The sequence below is a fragment of the Anguilla rostrata genome, chromosome 15 (genome assembly GCF_018555375.3).
Source record: "Anguilla rostrata isolate EN2019 chromosome 15, ASM1855537v3, whole genome shotgun sequence".
Lineage (NCBI taxonomy): Eukaryota > Metazoa > Chordata > Actinopteri > Anguilliformes > Anguillidae > Anguilla > Anguilla rostrata.
The window spans coordinates 5,108,970-5,135,958 of record NC_057947.1 but is presented as its reverse complement, the minus strand read 5'-3'; the positions used below and the strand labels follow the sequence as shown (position 1 = coordinate 5,135,958).

Genomic DNA, 26,989 nt, shown 5'->3' with positions numbered 1-26,989 from the left:
AAAGTTTCAATGAAAGCAAAGCCCGACTTCTTTTCAAACTTAACATATTCTTCTCTGATTGGCCTTCGTGTTTGGTACAAGTGAGGTAATGGGGTGAAAGGTTATTATAAAATATGTTAGTTTAGGGGAAAACAAAAAGTCAAACGTTAGCCTACTATGTTTATGGTTCTGTATAGTAAATAAGCCTAATCGTAATATTGTCATATTTTATTTGAGATCAATTTCACAGATATTTTAAAGCACGTACGTCGATGTCGACGGTGTTCGCTAATCGGACATTTCCGTCGTAATGAACGGAGATTTACGAAGTAGATATCGTAATAATTGTGTGCGCCACAGTTAAACTGTTCTGGTATTGGAGCAAAAAATAACAAGGTAAAGTCCGTTTCATCTGATGGGTATATTTTAATTTTTCTTAAGTTCCGTATTAATTATACTTACAAGTGACATACCGGTGAATGAAAACTATTATTAGCGACGCATGTTGCCGGTAGTTTTTATTTATTAATTATTAAATAAATTAATTAGTAACATTAGTTAAATATTCGATTTTAGATGCGCTCGTAGGGGAAAGTTAGGGGGAAACGTATGCCGAATCTGTGTTCTTGGCTTTCTAACTTTGTTTCAGGGTGTAACCCCAGACGAATTACATTAATGTATTTTTGTAGTTGCATGAGATTAAATTGATGTAATCTATAGTTTTAGTGTAAAGTAATTTGTTGCCAATTATCAAACACAAATCAAAATCAAGCAAATATGGTTATCCGGTTAACTAGCAGCGTTGTCAAAAGTACAACAAACATTTACAAAACAAAACAATCGGAAGCTAGCAAGAATTGCAGGAATGTATAAATTATATCACCAGTTTGTTCGTTGACACTAGGTAACCAACCGGTACCATCACAGAGGGTTAGCCCAATGTTTCTCCAACTCGGTCCTGCGGGACCAGCCACAACTGCAATACCAGAATTTTAGCAAACTTTTAAAATTATACGCGTTTAAAATTTTGAGGGATTATTTTCCCTTGTTGAGACACATTATGTCAGAAATAGCTATGTATGCCGGGAAAAATTAAATTTCCATATCACATCGCCCTTATTATGGTTATATAGGCTACACGCAGTACATATAAAGGGGTAAAAATATTTTTACTGAAAATGTGAAAATGTGGACTCTTGGCCACTAAAGCTAACCATTTGGTAGATCATGAATTCGAAGCGAATGATAATGGACCAAACCACATTGGGAGAATAGGCTACATTTTAGGAAAAACACATGAAAGAACTTAAATACGTATTCAACTGCATTAATTTAGGTAGAGATTGGCTGAAACAAAACCTGGCATACACATGGTCTCGAGATTCGAGTTTGAGAAAAGTTACATTATTCTAAGACAGGGGGAGACCAATTCCTTTCCTGCTTGCTTGGCCGGTGTGTATGCTGATTTTCGTTGTCACTAGTTACATTGGCCAAATTAGCCAATCGGCTGAATGCATGTCATGTATGTCATAGTTTAGACCAAAATTAGATGTTTCATTTTTGGACACAGGAATTCTTCAGCCGTCATTCATGAACCTATCAAGAAATGCAGCTAAAATGTCCGTTACGAAATGATTGTAATAATTAAGTAGCCTACAGAAGTTGGCTAGAAATCCAGAAACAGATACAGCCCTCCCTAAAATGTGTTCACAGAGTTCTTAATGTGGTTTCAACAATTTTACTAGCTGAACAGTGTATATGTCTACATATGCAACTGTAACCGTGTGTAATTTGGTAGTTGTACCGTTAGTCAGCGCTAATTGCCTTATTTCTTTACACAAGAGTATTATCTGCCTTTGGCACAAAAGGAAGCCGCTGTAGTTGCACTGCAGTGCCTACCGAGTTAGGCTGGTGCCGTGTCAAATGAAACAATATGCTGAACTGATTTTATACACGTGGGATTAACTCTATCGTTTGTATTACTTTTTTCTTTGTGTTTTTCTCCCAGTGTCATGCAGCGTTTGCCAGTGGCTGGCCGAGCGCTGGCTTGGGTGGTACAGTCAAAGGGTGGCGTGGCTCTCACCTGTAATGGTAAATATTACCGGGATAACTTTGGAACTTGTGTACATTACTTATATACTTATATTTACGTTTTCTTCCTCCACCCCTCACGTTTGTTATCATGGTGCAGATCAATGGCAGTTCTGTGCATTTCCTAGAAGAGGATAGCATAGCACACTGCAAGAGCACAGATGGCAATCTATGCCAAGGCCTGGTTTTGAGCCCATTAGAAGTTAGGGAATGGCGCAAGGGTGAGAGATACTGGCCTCCAAATAATTCCGGCGTCTGCTACGAGATTGGCCGGGTCGGAGTTCCAGACGTGTGAGGTCACACGCTGAGTCAGGGTCGCAGGAGTACTGAATCTGAGAGCAGGAAGAGCCATTTGGCGGACAGTGTGAAAGACTTTGCGTTTCCTGTTCCTTCAGTCCGCACAGCTGCCACAGCTGCCCGAGCTGCCAGTAACCTGCTGGAGGTGTTTGTGGATGGGAAACCTGTCATGGTGGAGCCAGGTACCACAGTGCTACAGGTGATCAGCATAAACCTTACACTGACTTTTAAGTTAGAATTAATAATAAGAACGATCGTCATCATAAATCATAATAAAAGTGAAATTTTTTTACGGGTTTGCACTTTTCTTTTTCAGAAGTTCAAATGAGTGGCAAAACTTGTGAAAATAAATGTGGAAAAAATAGGTTTTGAGAAGCATTTAAACCTTTAAAATGCATAAACAGTGTGATGTTTAAAGGTCTTCCCTGCAGTGAAATGGCTGCCGTCCTTTGTGCCTGTGCAGGCTTGTGAGAAGGTTGGGGTGCAGATACCCCGCTTCTGTTACCACGAGCGCCTGTCTGTGGCAGGGAACTGCCGCATGTGTCTGGTGGAGATTGAGACGTCGCCCAAGGTATGCCAACATCTGCGGCGGGTAAACCAGCCTGGGATCACATGACTCCCTCAACACTGTATGGCATGCTGAGTGGGTGGGTGGTGTGCATGTGTGTCTGTCTGCATGTGTGTGTGTGTGTGTGTGTGTGCTCTAAGTGAACTGTGCATCAACACAAATCCTCTTATTTGACTGTGATTAGCAGCCCATGGAACAGTGGAGTTGTTGTCCCTCTGGTTAACTCACTTTACCAAATGACTCAGCAGTTTCCCCAAAGTAACTGCAGTACCCAATTGATACCACTAGATGGAAAAAAAGTAACCAAATTCTGCCTTTTGGTGTTTTCATCACGGTTGTTGAGTTATTTCCAGTGAATGATGAGGAGGGGGAACGCGTGCTCTCTTCCAGCCCGTGGCTGCTTGTGCCATGCCTGTGATGAAAGGCTGGAACATTCTGACCAACTCTGAGAAAACCAGGAAGGCCAGGTAGGGCTCCCTGTCTCTCACCTGTGCTTTAACTTCTGCTTTCTGTGAAAGTTCATTTAATAAAACACAATGGAATGGTTCACGAGAAACAAAATAAGAATAGAGTATTTTCTGTTCTGGCAGAGAAGGCGTGATGGAATTCCTGCTGGCCAATCATCCTCTGGACTGCCCAATCTGTGACCAAGGTGGAGAGTGTGACCTGCAGGTGAACTGAATTAGCGGCCGTACAATCCCAATGCTCTTCTACTACGGGCTGGGCTTGGTTAGTACGTACTGAAGCTGAACAGGCCTGGTCGTGATTAGTAGTGAAGCTAAGTAGGGCTTGGCTTGGTTAATACTAGGACTTAGTTGGGCTGGGCATGATCTGATACTGATTCTGTCACTAGTGGGGTTTCCATCAACTGTTTTTATGCAAATTTTAAATTTGTGCACAAGTAAACCTGAGTGGAACCTGAAATATATATTTTTTAAAAACACCAAAATATTGCGAAAAACGTTTTCATGCTTGGTCGAGGTGGAAAAGGTGTCATATCGATAAAGAGAAGAAAGAGAAGATGTGATGAAAGGTGATGGAGACTAAATAAATGATGTGACGGTGACCCAAGCCACATGCTTCTGCTCAAGAAACCCCAAAAAAGGGCAATCATGCCAAACAATGTGCTTTTGGCATTCTAAAATGCTTCATATCATGGTTGAGCCGAGCTGCCGCTGTGCACAGGACCAGTCCATGATGTTCGGCAGCGACAGGAGCCGCTTCACTGGGGACAAGAGAGCGGTGGAGGACAAGAACATCGGCCCGCTCGTCAAGACCATAATGACTCGCTGCATCCGGTGAGCCGGGTCGAGCACCACTGCACACACTGCTGAGCGAGTGCACAGTATACAGGGACCAGCTCGCTGCTGAGCTAGTGTACACTATACAGGGACCAGCTCACTGCTGAGCTAGTGCACACTATACAGGGACCAGCTCACTGCTGAGCGAGTGCACAGCATACAGGGACCAGCTCGCTGCTGAGCTAGTGCACAGCATACAGGGACCAGCTCGCTGCTGAGCTAGTGTACACTATACAGGAACCAGCTCGCTGCTGAGCTAGTGTACACTATACAGGGACCAGCTCGCTGCTGAGCTAGTATACACTATACAGGAACCAGCTCACTGCTGAGCTAGTGTACACTATACAGGAACCAGCTCACTGCTGAGCGAGTGCACAGTATACAGGGACCAGCTCACTGCTGAGCTAGTGTACACTAGGGACCAGCTCACTGCTGAGCTAGTGTACACTATACAGGGACCAGCTCACTGCTGAGCGAGTGCACAGTATACAGGAACCAGCTCACTGCTGAGCTAGTGCACACTCCATAAGGACCAGCTCACTGCTGAGCTAGTGTACACTATACAGGGACCAGCTCACTGCTGAGCGAGTGCATACTCCATAGGGACCAGCTCACTGCTGAGCTAGTGTACACTATACAGGGACCAGCTCGCTGCTGAGCTAGTGTACACTATACAGGGACCAGCTCGCTGCTGAGCTAGTGTACACTATACAGGGACCAGCACACTGCTGAGCGAGTGCATACTCCATAGGGACCAGCTCACTGCTGAGCTAGTGTACACTATACAGGGACCAGCTCACTGCTGAGCTAGTGTACACTATACAGGGACCAGCTCACTGCTGAGCTAGTGCACACTCCATAGGGACCAGCTCACTGCTGAGCTAGTGTACACTCCATAGGGACCAGCACACTGCTGAGTGAGTGCACAGTATACTATACAGGAACCAGCTCGCTGCTGAGCTAGTGTACACTATACAGGGACCAGCTCGCTGCTGAGCTAGTGTACACTATACAGGGACCAGCTCGCTGCTGAGCCAGTGTACACTATACAGGGACCAGCTCGCTGCTGAGCTAGTGTACACTATACAGGGACCAGCTCGCTGCTGAGCTAGTGTACACTATACAGGAACCAGCTCGCTGCTGAGCTAGTGTACACTATACAGGGACCGGCTCACTGCTGAGCTAGTGTACACTATACAGGGACCAGCTCACTGCTGAGTGAGTGCACAGTATACAGGAACCAGCTCGCTGCTGAGCTAGTGTACACTATACAGGGACCAGCTCACTGCTGAGCTAGTGCACACTCTACAGGGACCAGCTCACTGCTGAGCTAGTGACACTATACAGGAACCAGCTCGCTGCTGAGCTAGTGTACACTATACAGGAACCAGCTCGCTGCTGAGCTAGTGTACACTATACAGGAACCAGCTCACTGCTGAGTGAGTGCACAGTATACAGGAACCAGCTCGCTGCTGAGCTAGTGCACAGTATACAGGAACCAGCTCACTGCTGAGCTAGTGTACACTCCATAAGGACCAGCTCACTGCTGAGTGAGTGCACAGTATACAGGGACCAGCTCGCTGCTGAGCTAGTGCACACTATACAGGGACCAGCTCACTGCTGAGCTAGTGTACACTATACAGGGACCAGCTCACTGCTGAGCTAGTGCACACTGCATAGGGACCAGCTCACTGCTGAGCTAGTGTACACTATACAGGGACCAGCTCACTGCTGAGCTAGTGTACACTATACAGGAACCAGCTCACTGCTGAGCTAGTGTACACTATACAGGAACCAGCTTGCTGCTGAGCTAGTGTACACTATACAGGGACCAGCTCACTGCTGAGCTAGTGTACACTCCATAGGGACCAGCTCACTGCTGAGCTAGTGCACACTCCATAGGGACCAGCTCACTGCTGAGCTAGTGCACACTCCATAGGGACCAGCTCACTGTGAACTGTGTGCCTAAACATCAGATAGGACTTAATGACTAGTGTTTCACTGGGTTTTAAAAGGCAGGATTTCAGTGGCATCTCTCTGTTGCAGCTTTGCCACTGAGATTGCGGGTGTGGAAGACCTGGGCACCACTGGCAGGGGTAATGGCATGCTGGTGGGCACCTACGTGGAAAAAATGTTCATGTCTGAGCTGTCAGGGAATGTGATTGACATCTGTCCCGTGGGAGCACTGACCTCAAAGCCTTACGCCTTCACCGCTCGCCCCTGGGAGACCAGGTACTTACGGCTCTGCAGTAAGAAACTACACAACACTACATAGCACTACTCAGCACTATATAGCATTGCATAATAGTACTCCGCACTAGACAACATATGGGGCGACATAGCTCAGGAGGTAAGACCGATTGTCTGGCAGTCTGAGGGTTGCCGGTTCAAACCCCGCCCTGGGCATGTCGAAGTGTCCTTGAGCAAGGCACCTAACCTACTGCTCTGGCGAATAGAGGCATCAATTGTAAAGGCTTTGGATAAACGCTATTAGCATGTCCATTACCATTACCATTGCACAACACTATATACCACTGCATAACTATAGCCTACCAAACTAGACTACTCACACTACATAGCACTGCATAATACTACTCAACACTACATAGCTCTGCATAATACTACTCAGCACTGTCCAACACTACATAGCACTGCATAATACTACTCAACACTACATAGCTCTGCATAATACTACTCAGCACTGCCCAACACTACATAATACAGTGCTACATAGTAGCACATTACGTTAGAGTGTGTGAACAGGGAGGGTTGTGTACCCGCAGGGAGACTGAATCCATTGACGTGCTGGACGCAGTGGGCAGCAACATTGTGGTCAGCACGCTGGGTGGGGAGGTCATGAGGATCCTGCCACGCCTTAACGAGGATGTGAATGAGGAGTGGATCTCTGACAAGACCAGGTGAGCCTAAACAACCACCCCCCCCCCAACCTCCGCCCGCTGCTCTTGCCCTGCCCACCTACCCACCTGTCTCTGTTTCAGCTCTCACCAAACTGCCCCTGACTGCAGGTTTTTAACAGACTGACCACACTCTTCGTCTGACCACAGGTTTATAACAAACAGTGACCGTATTCTCCAGAAACCAGGTTTATAACACACTGACCCTGCTCTCCTCCTGACTGAATATTTAAAACAACAGTGACCACGTTCTCCTCCTGACTACAGGTTTATAACTGGAAGACTGACCACACTCTCCTCTTGACCGCAGGTTTAACACTGACCACACTCTCCTCTTGACCGCAGGTTTAACACTGACCACACACTCCTCTTGACCGCAGGTTCAACACTGACCACACTCTCCTCTTGACCGCAGGTTTAACATTGAACCAACTCTCCCTTGAGCCCAGGAGTAAACCACTGACCCACTCCTGAGCGTACTCCTGTGACCAGCACTGAGTTTAACCACTGACCACCTCTCCTCTTGCACAGCCGGTTTAACCACTGACCACACTCTCCTCTTGACCGCAGGTTTAACCACTGACCACACTCTCCTCTTGACCGCGGGTTTAACACTGACCACACTCTCCTCTTCACCGCAGGTTTAACACTGACCACACTCTCCTCTTGACCGCGGGTTTAACACTGACCACACTCTCCTCTTGACCGCAGGTTTAACACTGACCACACTCTCCTCTTGACCGCGGGTTTAACACTGACCACACTCTCCTCTTGACCGCGGGTTTAACACTGACCACACTCTCCTCTTGACCGCGGGTTTAACACTGACCGCACACTCCTCTTGACCGCGGGTTTAACACTGACCGCACACTCCTCTTGACCGCAGGTTTGCGTATGACGGATTGAAGCGGCAGAGACTCACGCAGCCCATGGTGAAAGGCGCCTCAGGGCAGCTGACGCCCAGTTCCTGGGAGGACGCCCTGACGCGGGTCGCTGGAGCGGTACGTGCCTGTGAGATGAGCCATGCGGGGGGGGGGGGGGACTGAGCTGCCATTAGGGCCAGGAGCCACAGAGCAGAGGCTTCCTCATCACAAACGTTTTCAGTGTCACATTTCTGTTCCTGAAATCCAGTCGCTCGGGATGCTGGTTTGTGGGCGGGTCGTGGCGTGTTAATGAGCTGGCGTTCAGTTAAGAGCCGTGGCACCAGGGGAAATCTCAGGAGCCTGTGTTTCTGACCCGACGTTACCCAGGTCTGCACTGCAGGCCTATCGCCCTCATGCTACAGACCTAACTGAGGCCCTCAGTACCTGCTTAGCCTCGTGGCACAGAGGTACGGGCGTGTCACCCTCCGCTGTTCTCTGTTCCAGCTCCAGGGGGCGCAGGGGAAGGACATAGCCGCCATCGCCGGGGGTCTGGTGGATGCCGAGGCGCTGGTCTCCCTAAAGGACCTGCTGAACCGGCTCAACAGCGACAGCCTCTGCACCGAGGAGCTCTTCCCCATGGCTGGGGCTGGGTGAGGCCGCGCCGGGCTGGGCGGGGTTTACAGGGAAAGGGGGTGGAGCCAGAAGAAGGGGCAGGAGTTTGATGGGCGGGGCCAGGGTCAGGCGGGAGCAGCAGAGGCAGTAGAACAGCACTCACCTGGGCTCCCGTCTCCCCAGTGCTGACCTGCGCTCAAACTACCTGCTGAACACGCGCATCAGCGGCATCGAGGAGGCCGACCTGCTGCTGCTGGTGGGGACCAATCCGCGCTGCGAGGCGCCGCTCTTCAACGCACGCATCAGGAAGAGGTGGGCGGAGCTAGGAGAGAGCTGGCGCGGTCACTCACATTGCAGGCAGTCTCTTCACAAAAATAAATGTTGAATTACTGCACTTCTTAAAAATTCTGTATCATAGTCCTTGTGTAATGAAAGAAAACTTCGTTCCTGTTTTGTGTTTCTTATATATAGGAATTACATATAAGTAAAGGTGCCTTATACAAGTTCTGACCTCAGTGGAAATTGTTGCATCAAGATTCAAATGAGGTCATCCTCATCAGTGTGGTCATCCTCAGTAGTGCTCCAGTAGCGTTGCGCGAGTGTGGGTCATCCTCAGCAGTGGCATAGCGGGGGTCATCCTCAGAGTGCATCTCAGCAGGCACTAGAGCGTGTGGTATCTATTGCTAAGTGACTGTGCAGACAGTGTGGGTCAACCTCAGCAGTGCACTCAGAGCAGTGTGGTCATCCTCAGCAGTGCACTCAGAGCAGTGTGGGTCATCCTCAGCAGTGTGGTCATCCTCAGTAGTGCTCCCACAGTGAGCGTGTGCAGACGGCAGTGTGGGTCATCCTCAGCAGTGCACTCAGGGCAGTGTGGGTCATCCTCAGCAGTGCACTCACAGCAGTGTGGGTCATCCTCAGCAGTGCACTCACAGCAGTGTGGCTCGTCCCCAGGCGCTGGCTCAGGCCAAGCGGCCGGTGGTGGTGGTGGGCAGCGCGTGTCTGCAGCGTGAGGACGGAGCCGCACTGCACTCGACCGTGGCGGCCATCGCGCACAGCGCCCGCAGCAGCAGCGGGGCGGGGGACACCTGGAAGGTTCTGAACGTGCTGCACAGGTGAGTTCTTAAAGGGGCCCTGTGCCTCTACATACACATGCACGCTCACAGACACACAAAAGAACGTGCCAGGCGCACACACACATCCGGACAAATTTTGCTCCAGAGTTAAATGTTTGTACAGCTGACCTAAGATGGAACGAAACTCCACACCTCAGTGCAAATAACCAGTTCAGAGGGAGAGAATGGAGCTGCACCAGGGCGGAACAGAAACGGGACCAGCTGAAAGGCGCAGACGTTGCAGTATCGCGTCACGCAGCCGAGGTCACGCCTCCGGCAGGCGCCCTCACCTGCTCCTGTGTGCACAGCTGGAGTAAACGTCCCGAGCCCCCGCGCCGGGATTCCTGCATGTCCCGTTTGAGCCGGAGTTTCGTTTCGTGGGGGTTTTTCCTAAAGCGGCTCTCCTGCTTCCTGTGCCTCTGTCCGCAGGGCGGCCAGCCAGGTGGCAGCGCTGGATTTGGGCTATAGGCCCGGGGTGGACACCGTCCGCGGGAACCCGCCCAAGGTGCTGTTCCTGCTGGGGGCCGACGCTGGCTGTGTGGCCCGCCAGGACCTGCCAAAGGACAGCCTGGTCATCTACCAAGGTCAGTAATGTCTGCCACTAGGCAGCAGCCGACCTAGAGCCAGTCAGCATGAACAGGGACGTCAGCACTGCACAGAGCGGTCGCACTGTAGGACACACACTGACACTAGAGCCATCAGCTGTCTGCAGTCAGCACTGATACCAGGGACAGTCAGCACTGACACTAGAGCCGGTCAGCACTGATACCAGGGACAGTCAGCACTGACACTAGAGCCAGTCAGCACTGATACCAGGGACAGTTAGCACTGACACTAGAGCCGGTCAGCACTGATACCAGGGACAGTCAGCACTGCTACTAGAGCCAGTCAGCACTGCTACCAAAGCCAGTCAGCCCAGGGTTAGTCACTCAGATAAAGGTCAGTCACAATAAGTGTTTTTGTGGGGGTTTCTGTTTAGCCTTTGTTTTACAAACATAATTCCAATAGGATGCATGGCTTGGTCATATCCAAGCTGTTGCTTAGATCCCACTTCTGGAGGAACCAGAAGAGTGGTGTGAGGAGCCCATGTTGTACAGTAACTGTGTACCATGTTGTTCCTGCCACTCCCAGGGCACCATGGAGACACTGGGGCAATCATGGCGGACATCATCCTGCCTGGCGCAGCGTACACAGAGAAGTGTGGCACCTACGTCAACACGGAGGGCCGTGCCCAGCAGACCAGGGTGGCAGTGACAGCACCGGATATGGCCAGGGAGGACTGGAAAATAATTAGAGCCATTTCAGAGGTACTGCATACCCCACACTACTGTCCCATAACCCACAGTACTGCCCCATACCCTACACCATTACCCCATACTACTGTTTTACACCCCACACTACTGCCCCGTACCCCACATAATTTTCCCACACTACTGCTTTATAGTGTGTGAGTGCTCAGGATGGTAAGAGTGTGTGAGTGCTCAGGGTGGTAAGTGTGTGAGTGCTCAGGGTGGTAAGTGTGTGAGGACTCAGGGTGGTAAGTGTGTGTGAGGGCTCAGGGTGGTAAGTGTGTGTGAGGGCTCAGGGTGGTAAGTGTGTGTGAGGGCTCAGGGTGGTAAGTGTGTGAGGACTCAGGGTGGTAAGTGTGTGAGGACTCAGGGTGGTAAGTGTGTGAGGGCTCAGGGTGGTAAGTGTGTGTGAGGGCTCAGGGTGGTAAGTGTGTGAGGGCTCAGGGTGGTATGTGTGGAGGGTCAGGGTGTGTGAGGGCTCAGGGTGGTAAGTGTGTGTGAGGGCTCAGGGTGGTATTTGGTGAGGTCAGGTGGTGTTTGAGGGCTCAGGGTGGTAAGTGTGTGTGAGGGCTCAGGGTGGTAAGTGTGTGAGGGCTCAGGGTGGTGTTTGAGGGCTCAGGGTGGTATGTGTGTGTGAGGCTCAGGGTGGTGTGTGAGGGCTCAGGGTGGTATGTGTGTGTGAGGGCTCAGGGTGGTAAGTGTGTGTGAGGGCTCAGGGTGGTAAGTGTGTGTGAGGGCTCAGGGTGGTAAGTGTGTGAGGGCTCAGGGTGGTAAGTGTGTGTGAGGGCTCAGGGTGGTAAGTGTGTGTGAGGGCTCAGGGTGGTATGTGTGTGTGAGGGCTCAGGGTGGTAAGTGTGTGAGGGCTCAGGTGTATGTGTGTGTGAGGGCTCAGGGTGGGTTTGAGGGCTCAGGGTGGTAAGTGTGTGTGAGGGCTCAGGGTGGTAAGTGTGTGAGGGCTCAGGGTGGTATGTGTGTGTGAGGGCTCAGGGTGGTGTGTGAGGGCTCAGGATGGTATGTGTGTGTGAGGACTCAGGGTGGTAAGTGTGTGAGGGCTCAGGGTGGTGTGTGAGGGCTCAGGGAGGTAAGTGTGTGAGGGCTCAGGGTGGTGTTTGAGGGCTCAGGGTGGTAAGTGTGTGAGTGCTCAGGATGGTATGTGTTTGAGTGTTCTTTTGTAACAGGAGTGTGTTCACAGCTGGCTGGAGTGACACTGCCCTATGACACCGTGGACGAGGTGCGTGATCGGATGGCGGAGGTGTCACCAAACCTGGTGCGTTACGATGATGTGGAAGAGGCCAGTTTCTTCAAACAGGCTAAGGAGTTGTCCAAGGTAAGAGCCATACTCCACTTTCCTTTACCCTCTGCACCCTGGGTTTAAACTGCTGAATTTTAAAGGCTGAATAGTGAATAATTTAGTTTTCTGGGCCAAAAGTGGTGTACTCTTCTGAATATACATTCCAAGACTAAGGTGCATATTTGCTACCATTGACGGGGTCATTGCCCTATACAAATACATTTTCTGTTGTTGTGAATGATGATATTCATTTGATTTTAAGAGCACTGAAATTGTCTACTGATAAGCAGAATTAAATTTTAGTAAAAGTTTAGAACTGGTGTTTTTAAGGCCACACATGTTCCTCCAGGTCTCTTCAGAGGGAAACCTGCCGTGTTATGGTCATTAAAGGAGAACGGGCTTGCTGCTTTATGGTCATTAAGGAGGAAGAAGCTTGCGGTTTTGTGGTCATCGAGTCCACTCACTCATCCCGAGTTAAATTTTTTCTGTCTCAGACTGTGAAACAGGCCCTCTTGGCCGAGCCTCTGGTCCCACCACAGCTCACAGTGAAAGACTTCTACATGACAGGTAAGTCTGTGCAGTTAATTAGTTAGAGTCTTTACTATGCTCATGGGGAAATTTATTCTGCAGAATAGTATACAATAAATAATAAATAAATACCCACATTTATTAATAAAATAGTGCTCCTCCCCTGACTGAGTGTGCATGGTCTGAACTCCTCACAAGAGACACGATTGGCTCACTAAGCAAAAGATCCAGATGCCCATCCCAGGGGACCAGTTGTACTCTTGTATGGCGTCTTAGGGGGAGATGCCACCATTTCAAATTGAATCACACACACGCTTCATTCTCCCACTGTTAAGTTCCCACAGTGTCTCTGGGCCCTCAGACCACAGAGACATGGTGTCAGCATAACCTGGGGGTTCTGGCCAAAATGGAGGGAGCATGGCACAGCCCTGGACATGAGACACGATTACTGCGACTGAGGGACCTATAGACCCAGATTATCTCAAGCTCCAGTCGCCAGGTGTACTGTGGGTGCTGAACTGTTCCCCTCTCTGCCTGGCTCAGATCCCATCAGCAGGGCCTCCCAGACCATGGCCAAGTGTGTGAAAGCTGTGACCGAAGGAACCCGGGCTGTGGAGGAGCCGTCCATCTGCTGAAGTCCTGCACCTGCCATTCCATATACACACATTAGATGGGCCTGCAGTCCTGTGTGTGTACACTCTTCAGATGGGCCTGCAGTCCTGTCTGTGCGCACACTTCAGATGGGCCTACATTCCTGTGTGTGTACACATATTAGATGGGCCTGCAGTCCTGTGGGTGTACACATAGAAATAGGCCTTTATTCTTTATTCTGGATACAGCCAGATAGGCCTACAATCCCATTCATATAAAACCAGACATTGGTCTATAATGTTGTCTTTATATGCCCAGAAACAAACTCATAACCCTGTCTGTGGCAGCCAGAGGCAGGTCTAAAGTACTGTCTGTATTCATGGGATAGTCCTAAAGACTTTTATTTTCAGTTTATTGTCAGTTTATTGTTCATCACTGCACCACCACATGCTCGTCTAACTTTACCTATGAATATCATGCACCCTGGTCTGACAGACACATTCACCTATTGAGTGGCATCCATGGTGTATCATGGCTTACTATCCAGTTTAATTCCAACCTTATACCAGAGGTATTAACCAAAGCTTCTCCAAATACAATTTATTTATTTTAGCATTTCCCTGAAATGTTGGAAATGTGCATTTTCATATGTGACAGTTCAAGAGAACAGCTCTATAGGCGAAAAGTTCAAATGCCTTAACAAAACAAAATCACACTGCAATACGTTTGGAACAAGGCTTTTAAATGATGTTAAGGAGCAACAACAGCATACTTGTCTGTTATAGGCAGCAACACAGTTGTAAATTGAAGACCTGGAATTACATCTCTGCAGTTTCTTAATCAAGTTGCTGTTTTGTAAGAATTGTACATGTGTGTACATTATTGTATGTTTATTGAGCATATTAAGTTGGCTGATATAAAATTGAATGATTGTTCCAAGAGTTGTCATACAGATATAAATTACTAAAAATATCGGATTTTATGTTAATGACTCCATATTTTACCTTCAAGGTGTATGGTTGTGAATAACCCCATGAACTCCGTGTAAGGTGTGATTTGGTCATTGCCGAGGCATTTACTGGGGGGGAGGGGGAGGGGGGGGGTGGTGATGTGCCAGGTGACAAAAAAATATTGGCTTGGTGGAGTGTGAAAATTACAATTTGCATGGGATTCCGAAAAAGTAATGCATTTAAGAAATTTGGACATTTATATAAGCTATTTTTTCATATTTTTGCGAGTCGGACCGTACTTGTGAACTATGATTTATTATTGGTATTGAATGTGTATTGTGTTTATACCACCGATGTGGGAGGCAGTAGAAATGACTAAAGTTTTACATGTTTTTGTTGGATTCCACTACCCAGAAAATATAAACGACTGGCTACCGATACAGAGATATACGTGCAGAGAATAAAAAAATTCACAATGACGAGAAGACTGAAAAAAAAAAGTGTCGACCAGTCAGTGAAGACTGAAGAAGTATGAAGTTCGCAGGGTGCTCTCCGCTTGCCGTTCAGCGCAACAAGAATGGCTATATGGGTGCATCAGACAGACTGTCCATGCATATGGCATCTGACAGGCATCCAGCGACATTCATGTCACGAAACTAGTCATCTTTTAAATGGTACGCCTTACGTCTAGTACAATATTAAGTTAGATTTCCAATATGGTTGCAGAGGTTGTTGTTGTACTGTAGGTTGTTGTCATGTCCCCGCAGTGCCGGTAGTGGTGCTGTAAGTAGAGTCGACTGAAGACAGAACTAAAAAAACCCAGCAGATCTTTACTGCAATATTTAGTTGTAGTTAAACTACATTGTATGTAGCAAGAAATCGAACTAAATCACACACGGATAGAGCAGCGGTAATCTACATTAACAATACTGATCATCTGTACGCGACTATTCCAGTTGATTATAATAAGAATTTCCCGATTCTGTCCGGAGCGAATACCATATAGCTACAGCGCATACCAACTGAAGGTAAGCGGACGTGCTAAAGCCTGGCGCTCCAGTGGTTGAGTAAACCGATGTATTTGTACGGCAAGGCCTTTACCGCTGCAACCCCAGACCGGGGCTTTAAAGATATGCAAGGCCAGTGTTTATGTTTTCTAAATGTTTCAGTTATTTCATTTAGACAGTGAATTATATTTTTGCGCATCGCAGAGTTTGCGCACAACAGTAATTGACCATGACTTGAATATGACGGAGCGTCTTAGCTGGTCCCGGAAACATTTTTTCTTTAAAAAATAGAAATAAACAGAGGCCTGTTTAAACGGGCTTTTCCAGCGACTCACTTTCTTCGTAAAGGTATAAAGATACATGTAATGTCGGAGGTTCGATGTTTTTTTAAGTTAAAACCTTGGAGAATGTTTACAAATGTATCCATATGCTGCGTTACATTTTGAGGAGTTATTGTGCATGCATTTATATTTCCGTTTCCTGTGAGATCGCTGCTTTGTTTTTAGCTGCTCCCTGGCAGTTAGCTGGCTCGCGCAAAACAAACTTGTTTAGCATGCTAACTTGTTAATATCGCTACAGCTGAGATAATTTTTATAAAAACTAGCGACAATAGAGTAAAGTTAGCCAATTCCCCACACTTGTTGGTTTAGAAACGGAATAGGCCAGTTAGTATAGCTCATTGTCTTTCCAGAAGTGTAACTTCTAAGTAGCTAGCATCCCTTAATTATCTAGATAGGTTCGCTCTTTACGTTGCAACCCACTGTATGGTTTTACCTCTGGACTTTGCTAACGTTACCTTTGCCGCGAGGTTAATTAGCTGTAGACTATTGATCATTTCATGGGTCTGTTATCTGGCCAACTGGCTACAAGTTAGATACAATTGTAGCACAGTAGCTAGTTATTAATTGAGAGCTAACATTATGGTATTTCTGGGTGTCTAAGTGTCAAGCTTGTGGTGGAAAACCTTATGAGGACCAATTTAATTTATATTCTACGGCTGTGTGCACGCAGTAACTTGCTACACATTTTGTTTTTATTTTGGACGTTAGTAATTGTAAAACTATTTATCTGGGCTACTGCTAGTTCCACCCGAGCTACTCTGTGTACGATGCAGTTTGCTCGTAAAACTATAAACTAGAATTAACCGGGTAACAGCAATGCACATTATACTTATTTTAATCAACATGATTTGATTGATGCCATGATTTGGCATCAACAGACCGAAACCGCCCAGAATCGAATTGCCTACGTTTCTTCAACTTAGCGAAGTCTATATCACAAGGCAAATAGTTAATACAAATTAAAATCACGTGGTTAACTTCTTGTCGGTAGGAAGGATGATGAGGCGTCACCGCGTTAACATAGGAGGAAACGCTAAATACGATAGCCTTTGTTCATTACCTTGAAAACAATAGCTGTGTACATGAAATGAATTAACAGCAAACGTAGAAGGAATAAAATGAAAGTGATTGTACCTGCATAGTGCACCTTGGCAGTTCAGGGGGTCTCGTGCGTATCTGTGTGCCCGAGTTTTGGGTCTCAACTGAATTAAGATTCCTGGGGACAGCCCCATCGTTTGTATAACCTATACCTATACAAATATTCAGTAAAAGTCGTCCATGCTTTAAAGCATAACGGGGATTTCAAGTAATGCTGTCGTTGAGGCTGTTTCTAATTAGTAAAGTTACGGATAGAAACGAACTCTTTAAAGCGTGGGAAGGCTGGCTATTGGGTGAGCGGTGTCGCCACTGACACATCACGTGACACAGGTGATACAAATAGCGATTAATTAAATGGGCGGATCACTTGTGTTGTCATTGGTTGGCCAAATGTAATTCTCACGAGTGTTAGGAACGGTATAACCGTTTAAAACAACGGAAATAGTTTACAAAATTGACTAAATGAACAGTCACGTTTAAATTGGGAGGATTTCGGGTAGAATGTTGGGAGCTGGCCGTCCCTTTTATTTTTTCCTCTCACAAATATATTTATTCATATATAAAAAGATAAAACAGAAAAATTTCACAACTAATACAACCCTTCCCACCCCCATCCTCCTTCTGCGCCTCCTCTCTCCACATCCACAATTCCACAAACCTTGGGCCACAAACCTCCCACACACGGTGAAGGGTGCACCATTTGGTGAATTATATCTTATTCATTGATTGGCATCAAATGATAAGGTTGCAGTTGCATATGTACGTATATTTCTTTTGTACTGTAGTTTAAGTCTTGTCTTAAGGATCTGAACCTGTGCTTTTTTGGCATATCCTCTTATTCATCTTTCATTATCTCTCCATTTAGGTTATAAGGATTTGGTTGTAAATATTCTATAGACCAATGACCCATTGCCACATCACCATTTCAATTCAACTGTTTTTGAATCCCTGCTTCTGAGCAGATTCTGGAGAGATATCATATTTAACACAAGTTCCTGGTGTAAATTCTCCGCTACCCCAGTTTGGATGAAAACAGGGCAGCCGTGAAGTTGTTCCCGAGAAACTCTGCGCTTCGTTCCAAACCTCAATTGTGTATTAAACAAAGGGTGTTGTTTTCTTTTCTTTAGTTTTATCAGGAGAGTCAGCGAATGAGTTCAGATAGATTCGATGGAAAATGGCGATGTTGTACTGCGTTTGATTTCACCCGCCCGTTTCCTGAGATTGCGGATATCATTCAAATATTATGCATGATGTTATGACCAGTAATAAGTTAACGGGCAGATGCAGTGAAGACTGTTGCTGTTTTATTATTTGCTCTTGTGGGAAATTGGGGTCTCCTCTCTGCACGATTCATTTGATTCGAATCTAACTTCCCTCTCTCCCTTGCTCCTTCCTTCCCTCCCTCCCTCCCTCCCATCTCCTGTCAGCTGATGTTCTCAAGAGCCAGATCCACGTGATGTATGAGGGCAAGCACATACACTTCTCCGAAGTGGACAACAAGCCATTGTGCTCTTACAGCCCCAAGCTGTGCAAGCAGCGCAGACTCAACGGCTATGCCTTCTGCATCCGCCATGTGCTGGAGGACAAGACCGCCCCCTTCAGGCAGTGCGAATACGTGGCCAAGTACAACAGCCAGCGATGCACCAACCCCATCCCCAAGACTGAGGAACGCAGGTGCGTGCATGCTTGCGTGTTTGACTGTGAGCATGTATGTAACTGGCGTGTGTGTGTGTACTAAGTGTGTGCACACACACGCACCTATAACTGTGAAAGGGTGTGTACCTGCAGGCATGTTTGCGTAGAACTGTGTGTTTGCATATGCATGTGTGCTGTGTAACTTCAGGTGTGCGTGTCTCACAGGTACTGCAACAGCCACCTGCAGGTCCTGGGGTTCCTCCCTAAGAAGGAGCGCAGGAGGAAGCAGGAGGCGCTGGAGGAGATACGGGCGCGGCCTCACCTGGCGTCCGTGGCGCTCAACATCACTGTGCCCTCGCTGGCTTTGACCACGCCCAACGGCCTCCACCACCTGCGGCGCTCTCCTCCCCGCCCCCCTCGCCCTGCTCCGTTGCCCCTGCCTGGGGCAGAGCTGCTCGACCCTTTCGCTTTTCATGAGGAAGAGACGGACGGTGAGGAGGGCGGGGCTCGACAGCCCTCCAATAGGAAGAAGCTGCAGAGGCAACACCCGCCTGATGCGGACATCCCCAAGCCCAAAGCAGAGCACTTTAGCCCCCTTCCCGCTCCCGGTCAGCGCCCCTCCTCCCCGACCACGCCCTGCCAGCAACCCCCTGCCCAACCCGCAGGTCTCCTCCTCTCTCAGGCCCAGCACCCGTACCTTCACCAGCACCCGCAAACGCAGGGCTTATTATGCAAACCGGCACGACCTCAGACCAGCGGCCTGCTGCCTCACCGGCTGCCCCTCAGCACCAATCACAGCCTGGCGCAGGCTGCTGGCCCCTCCCTCGGCAGGAAAGCCCAGTCCGCGGCTCCTCCCACTGCCCCGCCCCTTCCCCCTGACGACAGGGACGTCTCGCAGCGACGCGCGGTGGCCATGCGGCCGGTTGCCTTCTCCCCGCCCCCAGCCTGCCTGGCCAGGCTGCGTTACCTGGTGCGCCTGTGCTCTCAGCGACAACAGCAACACGGAGACCTCTTCCCTCACCTCGGTAACCCTCCCTTAAGCCCCGACACCCTTCGGCCTACCGTCACTGCATTCACCTTGCACATGCTCATTTGCTGTAACTTCACGTTCGAAATACTGTCAGTGAAATGTGTGAATGACGCCGATGTATTGTATAGAATTTTTCTTTTTTATTGGCCACTGAAAACACAAGCATTGACTACATTAGAGTCATAATTACACACACTAAAAACCATCCAGGTGAAATTTCAAAAGCCATTTGGCAGAGTATGAAGATTTTAAAGTAACGACTGGATTGCCATTGAGTTTGCTGTGCAAATTCATTTTCCCAAGAGGAAGAAACCTATTGATTTTGGTGACCCCATGACCTTTCCCCTAGCACCAGCATCAGAGCAAATTTTAATTGTTCTAATGACCTCATCTTCTGACCTGTTAGTTGTACAGACATAAAATTTGCTGTGCAAATTCATCCTCCCAAGGGGACGAAACCCACTGATTTGGGTGACCCCATGACCTATCCCTTATTGCCACCATCAGGCCAAACATATCTTGAAAAGTAATGACTGGATTGCTGTGCCCGTTCATGCGAGAGGAGATTGTAGTGCCTTGGTGGATGTCTGCACTCTACTCCGTTGAGCGCAACAAGCTGGCTTTTCAGCAGAGACGTATAGAGATTCCCTTTCTCTGTCAGTACCTGACAGCTGTATCGTTGCCACATCACTACACTTACTGGAACGTGGTTATTTTGGAAGACGACGGACACATTCTGTGTGGACAGCTGTGCGTTAGCCAAGACCGGGAACGAGTCATCGTGCTTTGTGTAGCAAAGATGGGATATGGCCTTTAGGCCGGAGTGGGGAGGTCCTGCTATTGAGGGAAGAGGGAGTCGTCATCCATTTCCCCAAACGGGTGGAGCTACCTTCTATCCTCTCAGCTGTGAAGAGCAATGTGTTTGGAATGGTTCAGATGAGTCGCTGATTGACAGTGCATAGTAGCTCCGCCCCTCTTGGGGTCCGTTGAGACTTTTCCGGTCATGGCAGCAGTATTCTGGACAGGGTTGTTCCGATTTTGCTGAGTAACTTGCCAGTATTCTGTTTGCTCTTGCAGGGTTGGACTGGTCGGAAGACAGCACGGAGGATGAAGAAGAGGAGAAAATGCCGCCGTGTCACGACAGATGGAGACCCCAGGAGAGAGACTCGCAGGACAAGTAAGTCCAGTGGAACTGGAGCTGGACCTCAAGGGCAAGCTGCAGAGACCCTCCCATCCCTGGGCGGCAGGAGACCAGATTGCGTGTCGCCCTGCCACGTCCGTGAACATGACGCAATTACACATAAATTCCATGTTCCATTCCATGCCTGTTTTTTTTTTTTAAAAGCGAGAGATATACAAAAGCAGTTTCACACCAGAAGCTTCAGATTTTACCATGGAAGGCGAGTCAAAGTAAGAAATGGATTGTTTCTCCGATTGACAGCTCTGAAGAGGAGGGCGAAGGTTCCCGCGGCAGCAGGCTGGCTCGACTGTGCACTTACCTGCAGCAGAAATACAAGAACCTGTGCAGCCAGGAGAGGGCAGCAATGCGCCAGAGGAGATACCGCTGTGCCTTTCGCAGAGCGCTGCTGCACGCAGCCAGCAAGGACCCCGACTGTGCCGCACAGCTGGTCCAGGAGCTGCGCAGGGTTTCTCACACACCTGCCAGGTACTGTACACCTGCCAGGTATCATAAACCTGCACACGCCTGCCAGGTACAGTACACCTGCAAGATACCACACACCTGCCAGGTATCATAAACCTGCACACGCCTGCCAGGTACAGTACACCTGCAAGATACCACACACCTGCCAGATATCATACACCTCCACATGCCTGCCAGGTACCATACATCTGCACACACCTACAGGTACCGTACACCTGCAAGATACCACACACCTGCCAGGTACTGTACACCTGCCAGGTATCATACACCTGCACACGCCTGCCAGGTACAGTACACCTGCAAGATACCACACACCTGCCAGATATCATACACCTCCACATGCCTGCCAGGTACCATACATCTGCACACACCTACAGGTACCGTACACCTGCACACCTACAGGTACCGTACACCTGCACACACCTACAGGTACAGTACACCTACATGGCTTTGTGCTGATTGGTGGGTGTATCATGGCTTTGTGCTGATTGGTGGGTTTATCGTGGCTTTGGGCTGTTGGTGGGTTTATCGTGGCTTTGTGCTGATTGGTGGGTTTATCATGGCTTTGTGCTGATTGGTGGGTTTATCATGGCTTTGGGCTGATTGGTGGGTGCATGGTGGCTTTTTGCTGATTGGTGGGTGTATCAGGGCTTTGTGCTGATTGGTGGGTGTATCGTGGCTTTGTGCTGATTGGTGGGTGTATCGTGGCTTTGTGCTGATTGGTGGGTGTATCGTGGCTTTGTGCTGATTGGTGGGTGTATCGTGGCTTTGTGCTGATTGGTGGGTGTATCGTGGCTTTGTGCTGATTGGTGGGTTTATCGTGGCTTTGTGCTGATTGGTGGGTGTATCGTGGCTTGGTGCTGAATGGTGGGTGCATTGTGGCTTTGTGCTGATTGGTGGGTGCATTGTGGCTTTGTGCTGATTGGTGGGTGTATCGTGGCTCTGTGCTGATTGGTGGGTGTATCGTGGCTCTGTGCTGATTGGTGGGTGCATTGTGGCTTTGTGCTGATTGGTGGGTTTATCGTGGCTTTGTGCTGATTGGTGGGTGCAAAGTGGCTTTGTGCTGATTGGTGGTTTCTGTGTCCTCAGTACGCGGTCAGTGCGGCGGCGCGCGGAGCCGGGGATGTGCGCGGGCAGCAGTGAGGGACGGGCGTGCTGCAGCCGGGCCCTGCCCTTCACCCAGCACTGTTTCCAGCGTATCCTTTCAGCAGAGCCCCTCCGCACCGGCGTCTGCCCCCCCCCCCGACGGGTCCGTGCCAAGCCGAGCCACACCCTCGTGGACCCTACACGGGCCTGGCTGCAGGATCCAGAGCTGGAGCGCAGTACAGCCACAAATGCAGGAATAGAAGGAGCTCTCCACACTGACACACACACACACACACGCTCGCTCACACTCCTCGTATACACTCACAACGATAACGTGCAGCTATAGGTACCACATAACCATAGAAAGGGCAAGAATGAATGTCTGACTGGAGCAAAAACATTCATATGCACATGTACGTGCTCTTTTTGCACTCTGTGAGGTGACATGATTTGGTAGCCCTACCCCTACCCCCTGCGGTTGGTTCCTGCTGGCCTGGGCGGAGCCTGGCTCCAGCGCGAGTGCGCGACGTCGTCTGTGCATCCTTCACGTTTCTCTCAGACATACTGCTGAACCGCTCTCAGCAGCTCTTCTCCAGCTGCACCGCCAGGTTCGCCGACGGGCAGCAGTGCGCCGTCCCCGTGTTCGACATCACGCACCAGACGCCCCTCTGCGAGGAGCATGCCAAAAAAATGGTGGGTCCCCACTTCCCTCCCCAGTATCCATCACACCACAGCTAGTAACACGTTTCAGTATCTCTCGCCAGTATTCTATGGTACTATGTTTAATATCTGTAGCCTGTATTCTATGGTACTATGTTTAATATCTGTAGCCTGTATTCTATGGTACTTTTCTCTTTATTATGTGCAGCCTGTAGGTAGCTTGCATGCTTCCTGTGCTCAGTATCACTTCATGCAGTTGCATGGCACACACATACGAGGTTTCTTCTCTCCTGTGACACCTCGCGCAGTAAAGCTTTGCTCTGTTGCAGGACAACTTCCTGCGCGGAGACGGCAGCCGCAGGGTGCAGCACCAGCCGCCGCAGCGCAAGCCGCGCAGGAAGACCAAGCCGCCGGCGCTCACCAAAAAACACAAGAAGAAGCGGCGGAGAGCACTGCGCCGGCCGCAGAAGCCCATCCCCCCCGCGCTGCCCCAGGGCAACCTGGCAATGCCCTCCAGCCTATCGCTGCCCGCGCAGGCCGTCAGCATCAGGTCAGCCCCGCCCTTTGACCCCCGTGAAGGATCTGGGACGTTTTTTTGGCCGTAGCTTAACTGGCTTTGGCAGTGGCCCTGTGGTTCTTGCCGAGACGCGTTTGTTGCATCATTTCCTGCCTGTTTGACAGGACTCCTCCGACCCCTGACCTGAGCAACGATGAGCTTCCTGATGACATCACCGACATTCCACACGACCTCGAACTCAACCAAGAGGACTTCTCAGACGTGTTGCCAAGGCTACCGGACGACCTGCAGGACTTTGACTTGTTTGAAGGTACTTTCCTTCTAAGCGCTTACTTTGAAAAACCACACACCGCTGTCATGCCTGTCCCTGAGCATGCAGAGTCCCGATCGCTGTGTGTGTGTTTTTCTGTGAGCTCGATACGCTCTTGGGTCTGAACTGCCCACAACGTTTTTGTCAGCCAGCTTGCTGCTGGTAAATTATTTGGTATTAATCGATCCGATAGGTTGGTTGATTAACAGTCTTGAGTATATTTACATTACATTACATTACAGGCATTTGGCAGACGCTCTTATCCAGAGTTCAACTTGGACCCTGAAGGTTAAACTGATTAACACTAACACAACGAGAACGGCAACAAGGCAGTCTATGGAAAAAATACAAGCAGTAGTTAAGACAGTTAATGCACCTAAGTCACAGTATATGTGTGTTGTGCACGTGCGCACGTACGTGTGTCTGTGCATGTCTGTGTTTGTGTGTGTCTTGTCTGTGTGTGTGTCTGTTCGTGTGTGTCTGTGTCTGTCTGTCTGTCTGTAGGTAAGAACGGCGAGTTGCTGCCCACCACGGAGGAGGCGGAGGAGCTTGTGCGGGCGCTGCAGGCGATGGGCTCGTACACGGACACGCTGGTGTGCCTGGGCACCCTGGCGGAGGGCGGCGTGCAGGGCGGGGGCATAGGAGACCTGCTCGGCACCCGCATGCCGGCCGAGAGCTTCGCCAGCCTGGAGCTGGACGACGGCCTGCTGCAGCCCCCCGGCGCGGGGGGGCACTACGCCCCCGCCCCCTCTCCTCCGCCCCACGCGGCCTCCACCTCCGCCCCCGCCGTCGCGACCTCCTCCACCTCCGCCCTGCTCGCACAGGGCCCCCCCGTGGACAGGACCTTGGCCTTCCCCCGGACGCACCCCTCCCAGCTGCTGCCCAAACCCTCCCCCCACGCCGGCCACTACGCCGAGCACGCCCCGTCCCCCTGGAGCGCCCTGTCGCTGCCGCTCGCCGACCCCTCGCAGTTCGGCGGCCTGGGGGGGCCGGAGGGCCTCCTGCTGTCCACCTCCCTGTCCACGCCCCCCTCCACCGCCCTGCCCCAGGGGGGTCTGACCCCGCCCGGCCCCGCCTCCTCCTCCTCCCCCGCGCATCTCCTCCTGACCTCCCTGCAGCCCAAGCTGCAGCTGCCGCAGTTCAGCAGCGCGTTCGGCCTGCAGCTGGCCCCCCACAGCGGCATCCCCACCGACCTGCAGCCCTCCCACAGCTCCACGGCGCCCCCCGCGGGCTTCTCCATCGCCAGCGCCGCCACCGCCAGCGGCAGCGGCGTGGCCCCGCCCTTCCCCACCCAGTAGCGTGGGGTCGGGGGTCGGGGGGGGCGGAGACGGGGTGGAGTCCCCACGCCTTTCGCGGTTCCGCACAGCCTTTAAGCCCGTGAACCCCGCCCACCGCAGCGTCTGAGAGAGAGGGTGGGGGAAAGATCTTTCCGGAAATGAAAGATCGTCAGCACGGCAGCGTCAGGGGACTGTGCCGAGGGCTCGTCAGTGACTCGTTGTGTTGACGGATAACGCGCCTCTCCTTACTGTCATCGTCGCATCTCATTCACAAGTATTATTAACATTATTCATTAAATGTATTTATTTAGCCTATTCCTCGCAGCCGGCACCATTTACCACAGAAACAGGCATCGGTATGCATGTGTGTGTGTGTGTGTGTGTCTGCGTCCACACACGTGTGTGGCCCATTGTGCCTCTACAGGTCATTGTGTTACCCCCCATCACGAGTTTGTCCTTCTCCCAAATATTCATGAATAGGTTCGTTAAAGTACTTTTAAACAGTCATTTTTACATTGTGTATCTTTTACTGATCCGCTGGGAAGCTCTGGAAGCTCATCGTGTGAAATCAGTGGCTTCATATTAGACACCTGAAGTCGAATCTGGGAACTTTAAGCAATAAACCGTCAGTGGCGTATTCATGTAGCGTTCTACCATATGGCATCAGTCTTCACCGACTTCCATTTCCATTTGACAATGCTTTTAAATGCTTTTTTTCCAAATAACTTCAATGAAAAGGAATAGATAAATCTGATCACAGTAGTACTTTCTCCCTGTTCATTACAGGGGGACTGGATACCAAAGGGGGAGTGTGTGTGTGAGAGAGAGAGAGAGAGAGATTGCCCATTTTGTTCAGCAGCTGGATTAAAGTGATCTGGTTCTGTGTAAGGACATGAGTAAACAGTGTATTTATACAGCACCTCTCACTCAGACATCTTTGAGTCACACTGAGCAGGGTGGGGGGTGGGGGGTGGGGGGGGTGGTTTACCTCCACTGCCTCCCACCTGGGCACCTTAGCTGTTAAACTGCACCAGGAGAAACCCCTTTAAACTGTGTATAAAACCTCGCTAATCGCACCTGTACAACCCGGCTGGCTCCTCGTACCCCTTTCAACACTAGAGACGGAACCGGCTAGCGCACTGGACCTCTGTCCTGTTCGGACGCAGTGACGCTGGGCTGCGGGTGCACGGTGGGGAGGGAGTGTTCCCGTCTGCCTCTTCAGACGCACCCCTTTCCAGTCACCGGCCCCCTGCCGCACAGCTACAGGAACGCTTCTCAACCTTGGTTCCGCTGGGCTGGCAGGACGCGCTGGGTGTCGTTCTCAGCACTCGATCGATCGATCGATCGGAGCAGCCCGATTGGACAGTGAACGAAAAAGCAGGATACCCCAGGATCAGGGTAGAGAAGCTGAACAGAAAGAGTTTTCTCCTTCTTGAAAAAACAAAAAACAAACAAACAAACAAAAAGCCATAAAGCGAGTGCGTCTCTCAGACACAGGGAAAGTGAAGCGCTGACTGGGTTTAGGGTTTAGCTTTGGGGGGGTGGGGGTGGGGGGGACCGTCATATCAGTGAGCCAGGAAACGCGGTTACCTCCCCTGATAGGAGGGAAATGGTTCACCGCTCCAAAACTGGCATTTTTAACAGGGCTCTCCGGGCACTTGTAACTGCTTTGAAAACCAAGAGGTTGCTGAGTGACTCCTGTACACACTGAATGTACTGTAGTACTGTTTTAAAGGAGAAATAGGCTGAGCTAATAATGATAATTATGATAATATAGTCACCTTTTCTTATTGGCCCTTGTTTAATTTAAGGTTTTTTTTGTTATACAAAGTTTACATTTTGATGTATATATATATATATATGTGTGTACAAATTATGTAATAATGTGTATAAACACGATGTAATATCTGTATATAGCGTGACAGATTTTGATCTTTTTTGGACATATGAATAAAACTTGCTGTGAGGTATTCGCCAA

General features: G+C 49.7%; 1 protein-coding gene, 1 long non-coding RNA gene and 1 pseudogene across 6 annotated transcripts; 2 read left to right on the top strand and 1 right to left on the bottom strand.

Moving 5' to 3' along the window:
• The first annotated feature begins 158 nt into the window (after positions 1-158).
• On the top strand, positions 159-14,414 carry LOC135241345 (NADH-ubiquinone oxidoreductase 75 kDa subunit, mitochondrial-like; annotated as a pseudogene).
• On the bottom strand, positions 12,949-17,020 carry LOC135241346 (uncharacterized). The gene is made up of 2 exons (XR_010325975.1): positions 16,870-17,020; positions 12,949-13,635 (listed from the first exon to the last, which is right to left on the bottom strand). It is a non-coding gene; the product is annotated as an uncharacterized LOC135241346 (long non-coding RNA).
• On the top strand, positions 14,529-26,989 carry LOC135241336 (INO80 complex subunit D-like). 5 transcript variants are annotated; one of them, XM_064311600.1, is made up of 10 exons: positions 14,529-15,061; positions 18,261-18,507; positions 18,694-19,493; positions 20,576-20,675; positions 20,940-21,164; positions 22,251-22,357; positions 22,807-22,940; positions 23,237-23,457; positions 23,589-23,734; positions 24,239-26,989. In XM_064311600.1, the coding sequence occupies exons 1-10, from the start codon at positions 14,965-14,967 to the stop codon at positions 25,030-25,032; spliced, it is 2,871 nt and encodes a 956-aa protein (XP_064167670.1). In that variant the 5' UTR covers positions 14,529-14,964; the 3' UTR covers positions 25,033-26,989. The 5 variants fall into 5 exon arrangements, with proteins under 5 accessions (XP_064167670.1, XP_064167671.1, XP_064167672.1 ...); XM_064311601.1 differs by lacking the exon at positions 14,529-15,061 and adding an exon at positions 15,104-15,415; XM_064311602.1 differs by lacking the exon at positions 14,529-15,061 and adding an exon at positions 15,461-15,742.

What these genes read in the sequence shown, in the direction of transcription:
- LOC135241336 (XM_064311600.1), top strand. Translation starts at nt 14,965, where the DNA reads ATGGCTATATGGGTGCATCAGACAGACTGTCCATGCATATGGCATCTG. An exon ending in CCCAAGACTGAGGAACGCAG is followed by an intron (nt 18,508 to 18,693) that starts GTGCGTGCATGC and finishes CGTGTCTCACAG; the next exon opens with GTACTGCAACAGCCACCTGC. An exon ending in GCGCAGGCCGTCAGCATCAG is followed by an intron (nt 23,458 to 23,588) that starts GTCAGCCCCGCC and finishes CCTGTTTGACAG; the next exon opens with GACTCCTCCGACCCCTGACC.